Source organism: Sminthopsis crassicaudata, chromosome 5, assembly GCF_048593235.1.
Source record: "Sminthopsis crassicaudata isolate SCR6 chromosome 5, ASM4859323v1, whole genome shotgun sequence".
Classification (NCBI taxonomy): domain Eukaryota; kingdom Metazoa; phylum Chordata; class Mammalia; order Dasyuromorphia; family Dasyuridae; genus Sminthopsis; species Sminthopsis crassicaudata.
The window spans coordinates 36607153-36621610 of NC_133621.1; the positions used below are offsets into that span (position 1 = coordinate 36607153).

General features: G+C 36.9%; 1 protein-coding gene across 7 annotated transcripts in view; it reads left to right on the top strand.

The window, feature by feature from the left end:
• The window catches only part of ATP2C1 (ATPase secretory pathway Ca2+ transporting 1), a 221473-nt gene that overhangs the window by 203938 nt on the left and 3077 nt on the right, over nt 1-14458 (top strand). For all 7 annotated transcript variants that reach the window (XM_074270895.1, XM_074270897.1, XM_074270891.1 and 4 more), the window contains 7 exons: nt 1562-1659; nt 4919-4969; nt 7517-7683; nt 10380-10448; nt 11150-11266; nt 12082-12229; nt 12807-12902. In XM_074270895.1, the coding sequence (XP_074126996.1) occupies nt 1562-1659; nt 4919-4969; nt 7517-7683; nt 10380-10448; nt 11150-11266; nt 12082-12229; nt 12807-12902 (746 nt within the window). The remainder of the gene's footprint in view (nt 1-1561; nt 1660-4918; nt 4970-7516; nt 7684-10379; nt 10449-11149; nt 11267-12081; nt 12230-12806; nt 12903-14458) is intronic.

Consider the following 14458-nt stretch of genomic DNA (forward strand, 5'->3'; position numbering starts at 1 on the left):
TTCGGCTCTGTACTGTTGCTACACTATTTGGGTCTCTAGCACATCTTGATTTTGAAGTTTGTTCAGAAGGCCTCCAGTAGCTCTCCTATGTGGACTTTTGGCTTATGTACCCTTATCAGGAGAGCCAGTTCTTGTTTCTCAGGAGCCCGGAGATAATTAGAAGACCCAGGCTTGAGGCCTTTGCTTTTGTTTATTAGCTGTCAGTCCCTTTAGTCGCCTGAGCCTTATTTCCACACACGCAGAATGGGGAGGAGATTGGCTCATTGGCTCATGCCCCGGGCAGCCTCGGGCACTGTGCCATTCGGCATTTACGTGATGTTGGGTTCTATAGTCTTATATTAGGGAGGAGAGTTAGGGCCAGTTTGTTTTACCTGCCTCTGAAGGGAAGTTGAACAAATAAATTGTATCTAAAAGATATGAGGCATATGTTTATTTCATTAAAGTAAGGGAACTGGCTCAAAAGTTTTATGCATTTGCATATAGTATATACCAAGATAATCTGTTCATACTGCTTATGTGTGTCAATTACAGATCATTTTCACTTGATTCTGTGACCATTGCTTAGTTGGATTACTTGCCCCTTGGCAACTAATTGGATTCCTGAATGTAGAGAAATCGGCCTTCTGAATTGGCAGATGGGAACTCCCTGGGGAGGAGCTAGGATGGATGGCACAGCAAGTTTGGGGGCAGGAAGAGCCTGACTGACAGGAAAATCCCTTTGACCATTCAGTCCCTCTGTTTGCTCACTCTGAAGTGGGGGATTGTCTGCCATGCAGAGATTTGTACTGATTCAAACAGAACTGAATTAAATTTGAAATGTAATGATTTTTTAATATAACATCGATAATTCATTTAAGATTCTTTAGAAAGTTGGGTTAAGTTTTTATTTTAGATTAAACATGAATGGATCCATAATCTTAGTACCTCCTGCATCTCAAATGCTATGAGCAAAAAGTGGAACAGCCTGTTCACCTATTGGCTTTTCTCTGTTGCACAGCTGAGCCTGTCCGTGCCTTTTCTTTTTTTTCCAAATCCTTGCCTATAGAGCGTCTGTGGAATATCTGCCAGTACACCAGAGGCGACCTTTTCTCTGGCCTGTTGGTGTTGGGTGGATGCCTGAGCTGTGTGGTGGTCATTTCCTCTGGCTCTCGTGACCGGCCCACTCTCTCTTCTACTCAGAGAAGGCCACTTTTCCCATGGACTTGTTAGGGGCTCGCTTGAGACTACCTTCAGTCGAGCATTAATCTCTTATTGTCTGCCACCGTACTAGGCTCTGGGTCTGTAGAGACAAAAAAATAAAATGATTCCTGCTTCCAAGGGCTTTATATGGTAGCATTTTACAACTCAATAAGGAAATGCATCATTTTGTAGCCATGTGGTATTGCTGAGAGAATGCTTTTATTAAAAGATTTATTTTATATTCCAAAGATTCAGAATGATAAAATAAGAATAAGATTAAATGAGAATCTGTTAAGTACATGGTAGTGATCAGCTGTTTGATTTCTCTCTTACCTTCTTTACCCCCCCCCCCTCCATCCCCCAAATCTCTTTTTTCCTGCAGCCAGTCGCTTGGGGTTGTATTCCAAAAATTCTCAGTCGGTTTCAGGAGAAGAAATTGATACAATGGATGTGCCACAGCTTTCACAAATAGCACCAAAGGTATGTTTAAAAAGCAACTGCGTTTCATATTGCGTTTTTGTTTTTTGAAAAGAGGGGTAGGATCAATTTTATTTTCAGTTCCAAATCATTTCCCTCTTCCTTTGCTCCTTCCTACCCATTGAGAAGGCAAGAAAAACAATTACAGATTATTTTTCCATGACAAATTAGATATGTTAACAAAGTATAAAGGGTGTATCACAAATTAAATTGCTTATAGGGGAAAATGAAATATTTTAGGGGAAAAACTTCTGTAAATGACTAAAATAAATAATACATTTGAAATTCCCTTAAGAAGTAGACTTGAAAGCCTTCAGAATGGATTTTGTGGCTTAATAACTTTAAATTAATTGGTATTTTTATCTCAAAAAGCCCCTGTCCATCTATCCACATGCCTTGTGACAAAATTATTTGCTTTAATTAGGACTTTGAAATTTTATCTTTGCTCTTTAGCTTTGTTTATCACCTGGAGTTGAATTAAAGTAACTGTAGTTGTCTTGGGCGGGAGTGAAGGAAATGAAGGAAAAAGGAATGGAGTTTAGGTAAAATAAAGTAGCAAGACAATAAAGCTAGATGGGGACACAAGGGCCTGGCTGATATGGCCTCAGAGTCTAAATCAGCGGGTTTTATTTTTCTGTCTGTGGCACCCTGCAGAGTTTTGTGACCTTCCAGGAAAGGACAGGAATGCTGTCTTTGAAATAAATCCTCATCTGGCATTCATCTGTCAGCCTTGCTCACTCCTTAGCCAATTAACCTGATCCCAGTACTCAGCCCTACTCTCTGTTTTCAGTTCAAAGTATGTCCTATAAGACTTTAGAACAGTTTTAAACTCTGGGAGAAAAAAACAAACAAACAAAAAAACCCAAGAACTGCACTAAGAATTTTAGGACGCCCTGTAATAAACCATAGCTTTTCCATGCATTTCTCCCCCATCTATTACTTCTTTAACCCAAGACACTCCACTGCTCTATTCTCTCTCTAGTTCTCATCACTAACCTTGAGACCCCTTTTGTTTCTTGCTGCTTCTCTTGCATCCCCAACTTCTATTTGGTCAGATTAGATTTTTGTCTTGCAGCAAAATGAGGATCATTTGCCCAGAACATTTTTTGAACATTTGTTTATCTTTGATTTTTTTTTTTTTTTCCCCTCTAACTGTAATCACTTGTTTAGATGCAGAGGTGCTTTTCTTTAGGAAACCTAGGCAACAGGGTAAAGAAAAATCTTGTTCTGAAGGTTTTCTTTTTTCTTTTATTTTTAAATTTCTTTTATTTCTTTTAATTATATTCCAAATACTCAGATGGAAAAAGTGTGAATTCTTTCAGGTTGTTTCTGCATTTAAAAGACTAGCCTCCACCCCATTTTTCCCCCTCATTATGAGGCAGCTTACTTTTTTTTTTTTTTTTTTTTTTTTTCACTTTTAGAATTTACTGCCTCAAGGAAACTTAAATTCCTATGGAAGTAATGGAATAAAATATGTTAACAAGGATAACTGAAATCTGCAGTTAAAGTATTATTCTTTAATTCAGGTTCTTTCTACCAAACTTTTTGTCTTATAGATGACAGCTATATGATGTTAAAATTTGGCAGATTTTGGTACTTTGTCATTATTTTTCTTATCGTATTCATAATTTGGCTCTTGATAAAGACAAATAAAATGTTAAAAATTACCTTAAAGGGAGAATATGGGAGAGAAAATGAAGAATTAATTGCTAAAAACCTGAAAATTATTTAGACATCCTCCTAATTGTATTTTGGAAAGATTTAATCCCTTTACCTCCTTTTTTTTTTTTTTTTTTTTTTTTTTTTTAAATCATTCCCTTTTTCCAGGAAAACAAAACAAAACTGTCAAAAGCTGTTTCAATGGCATAAAATCATTCTGCTCTAGTATGTTCTGTAAATAGTCTATATATAAGCTAATGCTACCTCCTTCTGTTGCTTTCTCTTCCTAAGTCATTACTGTGAATTCTACTGTAGAATATTTTCTTTCTTTACTAGGACTTTCTTTGCTTTTTTACCCATCTTTGTGCTGTCAGTCCATCCTGACAGAATCAAAAACTACTTTCAGGATTTTCTTTCTTTTGTTTCTTTTAAGAATGTCCCTTGAGATGGTTCAATTTCGGTAGTTTTGTGGAGTAACCTTTGAAAAAAACTTTCCCCTCACAAAGATTTTCCCATGTGTACTAAGGGAATCACACTGACTCACTTCAAAGAGAAAAGATAGAAGTTCTTTGAGCTTTGAATTTCCTAGCAGCCTCCATAAATTTCTTTAGTGTCATTTAAAATTGATCTTCCAAAATCATAATGCTCTAGATTAGCCTCTAGATATGGCTTTAAGAGAAATGATATAAACTATCTGTAGCCTGATTATATGTAAAATTAGCATGTCATTTCTTTCTGGAGTAGTTGCTAAAGATTGCTGAAAGTACTCGATTTCATCAGTGTATTTATTCCTTTACCCAGACAACCTACTTAGTAGATGGTATTTTTTAAATTTCTATAAGCATGAGCTAAATGGTGTTTTCCTTGTTTTTCCTTCCTAAAAATTCAGAAATATGTTTTATTAAAAACTATTATACTTATCTTTGGTTCTGTAGTATGTATTTTGCATTATTTGTTGCTGGCAGTAGACTGTCTTTAGAAATGTTGTTTTTGGAAAAGATTTGGCGGTCTAGGTGAGGGCAGTAAAATGAAATGAATTAGAAGATAGCACGAACATGTAAAGGAAAGAAGCTTAGTTAAGCTTGAATAAAAGAGAATCAGTAAAGATTAAGATTTAATAGTATAAGGAAAGACTACAGTAGCCACTAAGTCTCCATTTTAGCTCCACTAGTAATAGAAGGAAGAAAATTGAACATATTAGCTGGGAAGGAAATTGAACATTTTAGCTGGGCACATTCAAGGTAATGAAGAACATAGTGAGGAAAATAAGAAAATTTGTCATTTTTTTTTTTCTTTTAAATCTTTTGACAGTTTAAAGGGAGGTTCATTCTGTCACTGTACATTTTTAAATTGTATAAATTATTATGTATATTAAAAATAAAGGAACAGCTCAGATAATGGCCTCTTATTTAGGATGTTTACATTCTGTGGTTCTGGGTGAAGTTTTAGAGGTATCACAGAAAGGCAGACCACACATGGTATACCTTTTAACATCCTAACTGTGTAAAGTGAGTCTAATGAGTAATAAGAAGGGATGAGTTATGTATCTGTCCCTTGGATATTCCATGGAACTGAGATCTCCCCCATTTTGCTTTCTCTTTAGGTTGCGGTTTTTTACAGAGCCAGTCCAAGGCACAAGTTGAAAATCATTAAGGTAGGTTCCCTGGAGCAAACAGTTGACCCCTGCTCATAACTGCATTTCTTGCTTTATACTAAAGCTCTCGTTACTTGGTAAGTCTTGAAGTTTATACCCATGTGCTGCCTCTTTGGCTTGGAAATGACAGTGGATTAGGAAGAGGATACAAGTAGCTGATCCAAGGACAACGTGAGTGGTGACCCCAGGGGCCTGCCTCCGAGGTTGGAGCCTGGGGCTGAGCTGCTCTGAATCATGTCATTGTCAGCACAGTGCGTGCATTCCAAGTATACATGTCTCCTCCACAGCATCCTTGGGAATTGGTGTGACTCTGGGCCCTTGAAGGTTTGGGGATGGCCAGCCCCAGCAGAAAGACTCTGGGCACACCCTGGCCTGGCACAGATCTGTCCAGCTAAGATCAAAGAGGTTCAGATCCTTGGGGCTAGGGCAACCCATGAAAGAAAGGAAAATCAGAGGTTTTTATTTGTTGGTTTTTAAAAAAGAATAGTAGTACTACTTTGAATCAAAGCCAGTTACATGAAAGCTTGATAAAATGTGATGTAGGGATGAGAAATAGATGATATTAAACCATGAAATTGGAGTACAGATTTAACAAACAAAGGAAAATGGAAGATTTAGATGAAAACTACTTTTAAGTGTAATAATTTTGAAATGTAGTCAATTTTAATTTAACAGTAAAAAGAAAAATGTGTTACAACAGAAGTCTAGAAGTAGGAAGCTTTTGATAATAGCTAATATTTACACAGCACTTAATGTGAAGAGCTTTACAAACATCTCATTTAGGTGCTGTTGTTATCCCCATTTGACAGATGAGGAAAAACTGAGCGAGGCAGTGACCTGTCCAGGGTCACACAACTAGTAAGTGTCTGAGGCCAGATTTGAACTCACATCTTCCTCACTGCAGGCTGTACCTTCTAGCTTTTAATAAACATTGCTTGTTTTTACCCACTGTTTTTAGTCTCAATTTAAATAGTTGCCCTGGTAATTGAATGAATAGAAAAGTAGAAGGTGCTTGAACATTTGGCATCATGGTCTCTGTTAGCTGGCTGACCCCAAGATGCATACTCTCTGTGTGCAGTACTCTGTACCAACACTGAGTGTTAGAAGGCAGCAGGGAATTGTAGGGGCATAAAGTTGGGCATGGCCTCCGATTGGGTCCAGGTCATACAATACGGTCTAGCTTTGTGACACTGGATGAGCTCTCTGCCTTCTGTGTGCATAAGCAGAACCTAGAACTTGTCTGGTGAGCCAGGGTGGGAAGAGGGTGGGCTGTGTAAAAGAAATTCTGTCTTGTTTTGTTTTATTTTCATTGTTCACATTTTCTCCCTCCTACCTTTAACCCCTCAGTAAGAAAGCAAGAAGAAATAGAATCATGTGTTTATGTGTGTATTTGTATCCATGTCAGGTTTTGGATTTATGTTGTTGTATTGATCAGATTTCTCAAGTCTCACTTCTCTTTCTCTCTGCTGCTTTCATTGTATAAATTATTCATCCAGTTCTGTTCACGTCTGTCATTTCAGAAAGGTCTTCCAGTTTCCTCTGAAATTTTTTGTTTTAATATTTCTACTTTGTGCTAGATATTTCATTTGCTTCTCACAACAACTGTTATTATCTCCATTTTACAAATGGGGCAAGTGAGGCAAAACAGATTAACTTGGCCAAGGTCACATAGCCAGTAAGTGCCTAGGGGTCACATTTGAACTCACGTCTTACCGACTCCATCCAGTGCTCCATCCATTGCACTACCTGGCTGTAATATTCCATTTTATTTGTAACTAGTAATTGGTGTATTCATTCCCCAATTACAGGTCAGCCATGTTGTTTCTCATTTTTTGCAGCCATTAAAAAACTCCATAGAGATCCTTTTTTCTCTTTGAATTCTTTAGGCTATAAGCTGAGAAGTGTTCTAACTGGATAAAAAAGTATTCCAATTTGATCATTTTCTTCACATAGTTCCAAATGTTTTTCAGAAGAGCTGCACCAGTTTGCAACTCCAGCGACACTAAACTTAGTATCTCGGTGTGTCTTGTTTTCCCAAAGTACCTTTAGACTTTATTATTTTGGGCATAAAAATTGTCCAAATATTCATTACAAGGCACTTTCTGACAGTCACACTTATTAACACAGAGAAACAGTTAAATAACTGCTTTTATTATATGCTTAATATAGGTTCATAGGATCCAAAAATTATGGTGCCACAGTTAGCATTATTAGAATTCTTATATGAAATGAGGTAGGATGTATAATAGTTGAATTTCACAGAAAACAAAAGGGGAAGCTGGAGATTTCCACATTAAAGAATTGATTGCAAAAAGCTATACACTGAAACTTTAGTGCAGTCTAGTCTTGAGTTTTATATGAAGCATATTTTGGAAGGAAAGGAGAAATAATCTGATTCAGATCATTTTGTAAATAAGAGTTAGAAATTTCAGCTCTTGGTTTGATATTAAACATGGTACAATGTTGTATAATTTTACTTGTGAAAAAAAGAATTGGAAATGGATTGATCTGTCAGCATTTTTACTATCAGTTTTATTTTTCCTCTAGTCCCTCCAGAGCAATGGATCTGTTGTGGCTATGACTGGAGATGGAGTCAATGATGCAGTGGCCTTGAAGGCCGCAGACATTGGAGTAGCGATGGGACAGACAGGGACTGATGTTTGTAAGGAAGCAGCGGACATGATCCTAGTGGATGACGATTTTCAAACAATAATGTAAGTTTTGTTTTCATAGAAGTGATTTGAAATGAAATATTCTCCCCATCAACCAGGGAATTCCATGAGAAAACTATATGAATTATTTAAATATTATTATCACCTAAATGATCTTAAATAGACTACTGGAATAGAAAATAAAGCTTCTGTTTTAGATGCAAATGTTGACTATTTCGTTCCTTGAATATCAATTCATTCAGTTCACGAGTTGTAAATATTTAGTATATATGTGTTTTCAAGGTCCTTAGCTGTATACCTCACAAGGGCTTCAGATCAAATTCTTTTGAAACTGAATGTTGTTCTAATCCTGAAGAGAGCATGCAGTCATTCTTCATTTTCCCAAATGGCTTTCCCCTGGCCCCCTTTGACCTCTGAACTTATCTTAGAACACCCTGCCTCCCTTTGATCTCTGAACTTATCTTAGAACAAACATGTTTAGGGATGAGTATGTAATTAGTTCTGTTTGATTGATTCCTCTTAGAAAATGCCTTCAGGTTTCCTTTCCTAAAAGTAGAACCTTCTATGGAAGGTTCTGTTACTTCTTTTGCTTTTCTAATCTGAAAGTGAAATAATAATCTTTGCACTACTTATCTTACAGGGTTTTGTGTATGTGTGTGAAAGAAGGGCTGGAAATAAACTTAGTAAGAGTCATTGTGTCATGAATTAAAAAAAAGAATTGTAATAGTGTACTGTTAACAATACCATAGATTTATATAGCAGTTTACTCTTTAAAGAGAATTTTTATTCCTCACATTATGTATGACCTTTTGGGGCAGGCAGGACAAGTCTTACTGCCATTTTATAGGAAACTGAAGGTTAAGACATTTCATGACTTACAAACTTTCTCCAGTTCCTGTGCATCACCAGTTCCAATGGCCTTTTCTCAGTTTTTGTTCTCCTTGTGCAGGCTTTTGACTCTGTCAGTCAGCATCTTTTCTTGGATGCTCTTCTCTGGGTTTTTGGGACGTCTCTCTGCTGGTTCTCCTCCTTAGACCCCTCTGCTGGATCTTCATCCAGGTCCCTCCTACTAACCTGGAGTGTCAGCAGGCCTCTGTCCGGAGCCTCCTCACTTCTGCTTCCATACTAGTTCACTTGGTGATCTTGCCACCACCTGGGGAATTACTTGCCATCTCCATGGTGCCGACCTCCAGCTGGGTAACCCCCTCTGTCCAGATCAGAACTCTTGCCTTTTGCCCTTACCTTCTCTGTTACTGTACAGGACACACTATGCCCCGGCTCTCCCTCGTCCTCCCCTCCATATCCAGACTGTGCCAAAGTCTGCAGCATCTCCCCAATGCCACCTCCCCCTGGGGTGCGTGCTGGATTGCAGCAGCTGTTGGGAGAGGCCAGCAGCCTGTCTCTTCACTCCAGCCTAGCCTTCATTCAGTCACTAATGCAGTTTTCTCAAGCCCAGTCACCTCCCTACTCAGTGATTTCCAGTGACTCCCTGTCACCCCAGGAGCAAACACAAGGTGTTTTGTTTGGCATTCAGAGCCTTTGTAACCCGCCTCTCCCATCCTTTGGGTCTCTTCTGCAGCCTCCCTACTATGACTTTTCAGTCTATGACCCCCACCTCCTGACTGTTCCAAGAGCCAGATGCTCTTCCTGGTTCCCGGCATTCTCTCTGGCTGCTCCCTCTCTGACATCCCCAGTGCTGGCACTTAAGCAGGTGTTTAATAAAGCTTATGGAATGACTGGTGATTGGTCATCTCTTAAGTACTCAGCTCAGTGAGGGCAAAAATTGTCTTTTACCTTAATTTTGTACTTAGCACCTTGAAGAGGACTTTTACAATGTTGAATGAGCAGTTAAGTGGTGGAGTCAGCACTTAGGCTGTAGTGCTTTGAATGTGCCTTCTCTCACCCTTAGCACAGACCTGTCTTCTTGGGATAGGGGCCTGTGATCTTGTTGGTTTACTGATCTTCCCAGTTTACAGAACACCCATGTTCTCACATTGTGCCAAGCTTGTCCAGACCTCCTGCCTACCTTCCACATGGGTTTGCCCAGTGAGATGGGGGCCCTCCTGTACTTCCCCTGGCATTTGGAGGGTACCAGGGAATCATATGGACTTGCCCTCGCTTATCTCTCCCGTCATATGACTGGCCCCATCTGTCTGTTCAGCCATCTCTCTTTTTGGAGGTCTATTTTATGCCTTAACTTGGACATCTTTATTTTGGTACCTTGCACAAAGTTTAATAAATGTTTGTGATCATGAGCTAACTTAGGACTGGGGCTTCTTTAAAAGATGGATTTTAATGACACACTGATTATTTGATCTGTTAGAAATTCTTTCATTTTCTTAATAATGACAATTTATTTGTGGTTTGCTTTTTTGGGGGGAAAGGGGATGCTGAGGCACTTGGGGTTAAGTGATTTGTGTAAAGCCACACAGCTAATAAGTGTTAAGTGTCTGATGACAGATTTCAACTCCTCACTCCAGGGTTGGTGTTCTATCTACTGCATCATCTAGCTGCCTCAAAATTCATTTATTTTTGAAGTAAATTTCCCAGTGTGGGATTTAGTTTTGGTGGGGTTTTTTAAGTAGCAGTTTTTTGATCCCTTTTATTTTTGTTTTAACAATACCAAGACCTCCTTGTTTCTGTGATCTTCTCCCAAAATGTGATTCCTTAAAATTGGATTGTTTGAATTCACCTGATATGATAGAAATGTTCATGATAAATTGTTTCTTGTGTTTTAGGTCTGCAATCGAAGAGGGTAAAGGAATTTACAACAACATTAAAAATTTTGTTAGATTCCAGTTGAGCACGTAAGTTGATGCTATTTTTTTTCCCTCTTATTGATTTTTTAAAGTTAATGCAGACTACCTGGGAATAGCTGTTTTCTGGTTCTGAGTGTCATGTCTACATCTGAACTCACAGAAAAATAGAGTAATATTAAAGTAAGAGAATTAATTTGTGTAGTCTGAAAGAAAAATCACATCATCAGTAAATCTCAGATACAATTAGAAATGTCTACAAATCCAAAAGTAACACCTTTGTACTTATCTGTTTAGAATAGATAAACTTTCTATTTTAAAGTTTTTACAGTTTCTCAAAGCATCTTTTCTTCCAATAAGTGCTTGTTCTTTTTTTTAATTAATTAGTCCAATTGTTGATGATCCTGAAATAGTGTTTTAATTTTGTAACTATAGATCATTACTAATTTTTAAAGTGCTCAAGAAACCTGCCAATTCCTATTTGAAACCAAAACAAATTTTTTGCATTTGTGTTGCTTGTAAATCTTAAAGTGAGATCAAAAGCAACATTAAGAAATAGAGTATTCCATGTTCACTTTTGAGTTATTTGTTCTTCAAGTACCTACTATGTATTTATCTTTGAGCTTATGATTATTTGAATATTAAATTTGTCTTTTCAACTGAGTAACAACCCAATTATTAAGAAATTAGTCTTGTATAATCAGCACCAATTTGCCATGCTTACAATTCACTTAATGGCTTTTTTTCTGTAGGAGCATTGCTGCATTAACTTTAATCTCATTGGCTACATTAATGAACTTTCCCAATCCTCTCAATGCCATGCAGATTTTGTGGATCAATATTATCATGGATGGGCCTCCAGCTCAGAGGTAATGGGCTGTTTCAAATGGGATATGGAAAGGCAAAGGTCCTATCAGATCTAAGACATGAACTACTTTTATATGTCATATTATTTTTCCATAATGTAAACCATGTTAAAGAGCTGTTTTTCATTATCTGTGAATGAGTATATTTAGATGATGTCTTAATGGAATTCATTATTAAGGTCTCTGCTGAATCCCACTCAGCAGCTGACTTGCTGAGTGATTGGTAGAGTATTCTTTGTATTTTCTGTGGTAAAAGCAGGAGACAGCTTCTCCGATAGGAGAAATAGAACTCTTATGCCATAGCAGTGTTTGTCATTAGTCAGATCTTCTACATGACAAGACCTAAGCCCTCAGTGATGGGTTAAATATGTATTTCAAGCAGTATTTGAGAAATAATCTCGAGCATAAAAGATTTCGGTCTGTTTGTGGGATTTCTCACAGATTTAATTGATATTGAAATAATTTCCTCAGGGAGTTATACAAATGCATGTATGCAAAAGAGTTGCACCTTAGAATAATAAAATTTTATTAATAATACATAGTGGAAAGAGCCCAGTGAACTCTGACAATGTGACTGAGCAACTCATTTAATTTCTTTGCAACCCAGTTTTTTCATCTGTAAAAATGTGGTTGGTTTTCATGATCTTAGGATTTTCTTCCTTTGCTCAAATTCTTTGATAATAGTATATATATATATATATATGTATATATATGTGTGTGTATATATATATATATATATATTTCTAGGACCCTGGGGAGAAATGACAAATGTGGACCTCAAACATTTAAAACTGTTGAGTTTTCTCTTTGTTTTAAAGCCTTGGAGTAGAGCCAGTGGATAAAGATGTGATACGTCAGCCTCCAAGAAACTGGAAGGACAGCATCTTGACCAAAAACCTGATTGTTAAAATATTGGTTTCTTCAATAATCATTGTGTGTGGAACTTTATTTGTCTTCTGGAGGGAGGTATGAATTCAAAGCAGGACATTCCCATCCTCAGGTGTTAAACTCAAATTAGTCTTAATAATACTAAAATATTCATTAGAAAGGCAAGTAAAGAAGTAAAACAAAAGATGTTCTCCTTTAACAGTTTGAGTAAGAATGTGATGGCCCCAGTTTTCTCTCTGCTTCAGGACAAGCAGGGCAGGTAGCATGTAGAAGTACTTAGTTTTTGATAACACCTTAAGGTTTTTCTCTTTTTCTTTTCCTTTCCAGCATCACAGGTAGGGCAGGGTTCTGTGGAGGGTTTTTAAAATGGTGGCCTTCTGTTCACTAAGAACCCAATCAGAGCACCAAAAGTCATTGAAAATATCCACTCTGTGAGCATTCTCAATTTTTTCTTAAAGCGAGGTTGTGTATGTGCTCACAAGATAATTTATTTAAATCGTTTAGGAGAAATTTGATTTATTTTTAACCTTTTGTGCCTTAGAAATACAGTTCTTTAATGAGAAGATAAAGGGAATGCTCATCTTTAAAGCACATGCCAGGTTTGGGCATTCAGGGCAGCCACTAAAGATGCCGTCTCCTTTTTTTCTCTCAACAGCTACGGGACAATGTGATAACACCTCGCGATACAACGATGACTTTCACTTGCTTTGTGTTTTTTGACATGTTCAATGCTCTCAGTTCCAGATCACAGGTACGCCATTGACTTCCTACCCAAGGCACTGGCTCAGTGGGAGATGCTATTACTGAGGCCAGAGTTGAGGCCTAGATCCCTCCCACTCAATAGCCAGGGATCCCAATCCCAAGTAGATGTCCTGCAAATTCCGATCATTGCTTACAAAGGGGACTGGGAAGAGTAAATGAAATCAGTGTAGACCTTTAGCAATACATAAAAAAGGAAGACAGGGTCTGTATCTTTGTAGATTTGTTAAGTGCTTTGCAAATTGTAAAGTGTTAGATAAATTCTAGTTAGCTAGCACTCATAATAGTAGCATGTACAGATACTACATGTATTAAGCCAAATATAGTTGCATAAAAACCCAAATCCTCTGAAGGATTTGTTTCTTGGTGTGGAAATACATTTTTCTTTTCCTCATTAAACTGTTGCTGGAGTAATGTTCTATGGGAAGAGCATAGGGGATTTAGTTTGGACTGTTTTTGTTTTTCTCCTAGCAATTTTCATTTTTCTCCAGGTGAGAATCACCCTTTCAGAATGGAAAGTTTTAATAGATACCATCTAGAAAAGTCTTCCATTTAACAGGATTTTCTATTTTAAGTAATTAGTGGTGCAGATTAGAGTAGTACATTGTCTTTATGTTGCTATCTCCTTTGGGTCAAAGACCAAGAAAATATAGGACCTGAGCTATGTATGAACCTTGCCACATTTTGCTTTTCTTTAGCCTAATTGCTGGCTACATTATTCCTAGTTCATAATTTCATCACTCTGTGTACAAACACAGAGTCACAGAGTTAAATATTAGACTTCAAATTCATTTTACAAACTCATTCTTATATATAATCTTACAAATATGATCCATCATCTGGGAGTTTTTAATTTTAAATTTTGCAAAAGCAATTAGATGAAAAAAGAAATTGAAAACTTAACTTTTATGCCCATCTCCAGTGAAACTTAAAATTACTTTCTCCTTTCTTTTAAAATGTTTTTATAGAAGGAGGTATGATGATAGTGAAACTTTTGTTAAGGACAAAGTTTGAATATATTTTAAGTTTGAAACAAAATTTCTAAAGTTCACTGAAATGCCACTAAATGGATTTATCACTATAGTACCCCACTATATTAATTTCTAAGCACATTATTATTTTACTAATTTTGACTAAAGCAGAATACTGAGAAATATTTAAAAGATATAATTAGGAAACATTTTAATGCTATTTGTTAAAATCATAAGCTATAAGAGGAGCTTAGGCAAAGAGGTTACCTAGTAGTAGTTAAAGAGATGTGTGCTTTATTAAAGAGTCAGGTTTTTACAAAGTGCATAAATCATTTGTGATCATGTCATTAAATGTGTAAGGATCCTACAGTTACAGTTTTCTGTGTCAGAGTAATAAATTACCAGGCTTCTTTGATTATATTTCTTAGAGAAGCCATTTTTCATAGTCCGATTATTGCTTTCCTTTCCACCTTGTTAATTATTACAAATTTCTTATTAATAGTATCTTATTTAATGAAATCTTCGGTTGTAGTTCCCATGTAAGTGTTCAGAAATACAGTTTATTTTTGAAGAATCA